Source organism: Palaemon carinicauda, chromosome 5 (assembly GCF_036898095.1).
Source record: "Palaemon carinicauda isolate YSFRI2023 chromosome 5, ASM3689809v2, whole genome shotgun sequence".
Taxonomy (NCBI): Eukaryota; Metazoa; Arthropoda; class Malacostraca; order Decapoda; family Palaemonidae; genus Palaemon; species Palaemon carinicauda.
Genome location: NC_090729.1, coordinates 39,953,172 through 39,958,171, shown reverse-complemented (window position 1 = coordinate 39,958,171; position 5,000 = coordinate 39,953,172). Strand labels below are relative to the sequence as shown.

Here is a 5,000-nt window from a genome sequence, read left to right as displayed (position 1 = left end):
GTCATATTACACCTGGTTAAGTGAACGAAACGAAAAGAAATATCTCCAATAAGACTGAATCCGTAGTAAGAGAGAGAGAGTGGTGTGGATGGAGGAGAGACCCCTTTCCCTGACAGGAGCCTAAAGAAGCAAGATATTCAGCAAAGGGATCTTCATTTATGATCAAATTATGATAAATAACATAATTTTGGTTTATAAGTATCCCCCCCAAAAAAGAATAAAAAAAACATAGAATTCAAAATAATCATGATTTATTAACATTGTCTTTGCACAGATACAAAGGAAATCATTGGAGGCCCGTATTTAAAAAAACTATAAATCTTGACCTTCAAATTTTATCTTCTCCCTGAGTTATAAAGATATAGCATTGAAATTTGGTTTATAACTTAGGAAGATATTGTAAAACAATCAAATGTTGCCCTGATTCCGGTTAGGTTTCTTATTTCTTTCTAAATTTTTCCCTTATTGTTACGGTTAAATTTTTTACCATTATAAAAAAAATCATAAATAGTAAAAGAATTACCTTACAAAAAAAAAAAGGAAAACTCTTCACTTTATTGGAGGTATAGATCAGGTCTATATAGGACAGTAATCCCAGGTCATAATATCAATTATCGAGAGAGGATAAATCGTCCTGGTGTTGCAAAATCGAAGGTCAGAGGCAAAAATCTTATGCATTATGGAGATATCCTTAGTCACCATATTAAGTGGTACGAATGTCAAAATCTTCTCCTTAATAGACGGCATTAGCTGACAGACCCCCTTGATACTAATTGTTGCTCTGAAAGTTCAATCTTTGTCTGCTAAGTTGTATTTCTAGCTTATTGAGGCTATCATGACTGAAACACATATTTTTTCTTAACAATAAGATTTGGTACATCAGGCGATTATGCTGAGTGGAGCAAGTAATTGTGAATGGGCTATTCAAGCGCAACCAGAAGAGGGGGCTCGTCGACTGGCTGCTGAGCTCTCATGTCCGACTGCGCCTTCAGTTGCGCTCTCCTCTTGCATTAAAGCAAAAGGTGTAGTGGACATCTTGCGTGCCCAGAGTGCTATATACGTGAGTGTTATTCCTGTTTTTAGTAAGAATGATATAAGTAACCTCTGACATTTCATACACTATAATTCATGTGGAGTATGTTTTGAAAGCGGATTCTTCCGAATATTTCCTGAAAGTGGCTAAAACCAATTACCTTATTAAACGTTAAATTTAAATAATTTGAATCTAAATTTATATAATGTTTATTTATTAGCCATAATTACATGGTCAAATATTTGAAGGTTTCCAACCATATATAAACAATGTCTTATTTTAATTAAAAATCTAGAGTGGTGAAGTGCGTTAGTGTTCATTACAGCCAAGATAGAGATGATCTTAAACCTGCTGAAGAACATTAAAAATAGATTTTTTTTTATTCTAATATCTTTTTGACATACATTTATTGATTTGCTTTTACAGAGACTGGAATTTTCACCGGTATGGTTTGCACCAATAGTAGATGGTGGTTTAAGACTACATCCATTTCTGCCCGCTCCCTTGGATGAACTGACCATTCATACTGTTCCATCTATTATGGGCAAGGTTCCTAACGAAGGTCTGATGTTCGCTGCCAGTGAGTCCTTCGTTGTCTGTTCTACTTTGTGTCCGAGTCATGACATCTATGAAACATTACATGCTCTTCCTGATTATATTTTTTCTTTTTTTATATTAAACATGCCATCTTGATTAAAATTACCACAAGTTTAGATTTGCAGTAACTACATTTCCTCATTCGGACACACACACATTCAACTTACAGTGAAAATAGACCAAGTAAGATTATATTGTTATATCTAATCATAAAAACAGATATGTGCTGTGAAGTTATTTGTATGGAAAATAAGAGAAAGTACCTTGTTATCAATGCCAAGGAAAATACATTCATGTCATAATTGTAATTTTACTAATCTTTACCTCCTCTCCTCTCTCCTTAATACGAAGATTCGGTGTTGCTGCACACCGATAAAACTGCCAGTGCCCTCTATGATATTGTTGCCCCAGAAACCTTTACTCCATGGAATGATCCTGAAACGTTCACGACGATGAATTTCCTAGCACAGAGCTTCTACTACCCGAGTCATGCTAGGGCCTCAAAAGACATGCTGTTGGAAGCATTTACCAATGTAGGCCTTGCTATTCATACTGACCTCTGCGTTCACTCCATTATGAAATATATGTGAATTTATAGCCACGGTCTAGGTGCATGCACAAACGGTGGTTGAATTCTTAAAGCCTATTCTCATTATATATATATATATATATATATATATATATATATATATATATATATATATATATATATATATATATATATATATATATATATGTATATATATATATATATATATATATATATATATATATATATATATATATACATACATATATATATATATATATATATATATATATATATATATATATATATATATATATATATATATATATATATATATATATGTACATTTTTTTTTCATCTTTCAGGCGATGACCGACTTTTGTTTTCATGTATGTATTGACGACATGGCAAATCACCTTGCAACATCGGGATCGCCAGTGTACGCGTAAGTATACTTTGTTGTAACACAAGTTTCCGAGTATGCATGCAGAATGATTATTATGGATTATGGCATGACCAATAAGAGTAGTTCCGGAGATAGAGGAGATGTCAACACTTTTGTAAATGACTGTACTGAGGGTTAGTCTATTTGAAACTGGCCTTTTCAATAGATTAATAGATGTTATCATTCTAGTATTTAGCTATGAAAAACAAAAGAGTCTTTTTTTTGGGGGGGGGGAAGGGTCTGAAGATAAAACGATGAAATTTAGTAAGGATTACGACCTAAAGTGATATATTACTTTATATCAAAATGACCATCATCACCATTATCATAATATTAACTATTAGTAATGTAATATGTATTTTGAATGATGGCATCAATAAGAATAACAACACTCTTTCGAACAGGTATTTGATGACTCACAGAGATCCAAAGAGCCCAGTGTGGGCAATGACGCATTATAAGATGTTGGAGGAGCTCGGTTACACCTCCCGGATGCTGAGGGAGGGAATATCTCACGGGGATGACCTTGTCTATATCTTCTCCCTGACCATTACACCTCAGATTGAATCCGAGAGGGACCAACGAGTCTCGGATATCATCACTTCCCTTGTCGCAAACTTTATCATTACAGGGTGGGTGATAAATTGTCAAAGACCACCTGGTCTAGTTTTAGCATGATGTAAATTTAGACATTGGACTTTTGGTTCTATGAACATAAATGGGCCTGGAAGTATAGTTAAGGAGGTGAGGGCAGGAGGTAAGGGAAAAAGAGAGAAGGTTCAGGGCGTGAGGATAAGAGGAGACTGAAAGGTAGGTGATACGATGGATTAGGAGGGGAAATGTGATGGAGAGAGTTAAATGGTAGGACGATGTTGTACAGAGATGAGGGATAGGGGGGCGTTTGAGATAACGTGAGGGCGTTGAGGGTATTGATATCGTTTTGGGGTATTTTTGCCTGATTTATCATTGCTAATTCTTCTGGATATCATGAAAAGTAAATACATAAACATAACGTTTTCAAAAATTAAGTTTCTTGACAGCTGTAGTGAACTATATATATATATATATATATATATATATATATATATATATATATATATATATATATATATATATATATATGTATATGTAGTATATAGTATATATATATATATATATATATATATATATATATATATATATATATATATATATATAGTATATAGTATATATATATATATATATATATATATATATATATATATATATATATATATATATATATATATATATATATGTATATGTATATATATATATATATATATATATATATATATATATATATATATATATATATATATATATATATGTTGACTTTGACACCCATGTTCCAGCAGTGTTCTGGCAAATATCCTGCATTTGAATTTCTCAGTCTTTTCATCTAATTGATATCACTATACAGTAACATTATTGAAAATATAATGAAAATATTACTAATTTTTATTAGAATAACTTTATTTTTTCAGAATTGTACAAGGACGTTATAATTCTTTTCGCTGGAATTTCAATCAAACTTAACAATGATCCAGAGTAGAGTGATGAACGCTGCATTATAATGTCACTATAGTTACATTTAACTTATCATATTAGACAAAAACAAAATGGGAATATTTGGGGAATTTAATCCTAAAATTTATTGAAATTTTATGAGTGATATTTTTCATTATTATAAACTGAATTATTACTAGACAAATGCACAATTGATTATACCAATGAGATCTTTGGCATATCAATGGGAATTTTTTGGGTAAACTCCTCCCATAATGATTTTCCTCCAAAGAATTTCATGTTTCAGGAAACCAGAAACCGACTTACCGTCTTTGAGTGATATTCCTGTTTGGGAACCAGTTAAACCAGGATTACCTCTGTTTTATTACGACATATCTCCCAACCCTGCCATGGTCCAGAAGTTTTACAATCAACAGGTGAAATATGATTGTTCTTATTTTGGTTTATTAGCGAGGAACAATAGTTAAAAGCCCTAGCTTTATTCTATGCTGCAGAGATATAAATAATGATATTAGCCATAGGCTGCAGAATTGTAAGAGCTTGCGCTTGGCCACAATGGCCAAGCAATCAACAATGATTTTATTCAAGTTGACCTGCACTTTAGAGCTATTTTTGCTATTCTGAGCTAGAATTTCAGTTAAAATAATAGATACCGAACAATATAATGAAGCAAGCCCATCTGAAATATCCATGACAAAATATTTTTTTTTACTTATTATTTCGAGAAGGTTGGTATTTTTTCATCTCTTGGATAGAACATTAGATAATCTCTAATAAAATATTTGAACTTTTTCCTCGATAGAAACTGGAATGAGGTTCTTGGGAAATCCCCTTTCATGAAATTTCTG

General features: G+C 32.0%; 1 protein-coding gene across 1 annotated transcript in view; it reads left to right on the top strand.

Annotated features, from left to right (window-relative positions):
- Positions 1-5,000, top strand: part of LOC137640851 (carboxylic ester hydrolase-like) — an 11,459-nt gene that overhangs the window by 6,024 nt on the left and 435 nt on the right. Inside the window, exons 7-12 of the mRNA XM_068373316.1 lie at positions 870-1,060; positions 1,460-1,613; positions 1,982-2,163; positions 2,525-2,604; positions 3,009-3,236; positions 4,439-4,568. Of these exons, the coding sequence (XP_068229417.1) occupies positions 870-1,060; positions 1,460-1,613; positions 1,982-2,163; positions 2,525-2,604; positions 3,009-3,236; positions 4,439-4,568 (965 nt within the window). The remainder of the gene's footprint in view (positions 1-869; positions 1,061-1,459; positions 1,614-1,981; positions 2,164-2,524; positions 2,605-3,008; positions 3,237-4,438; positions 4,569-5,000) is intronic.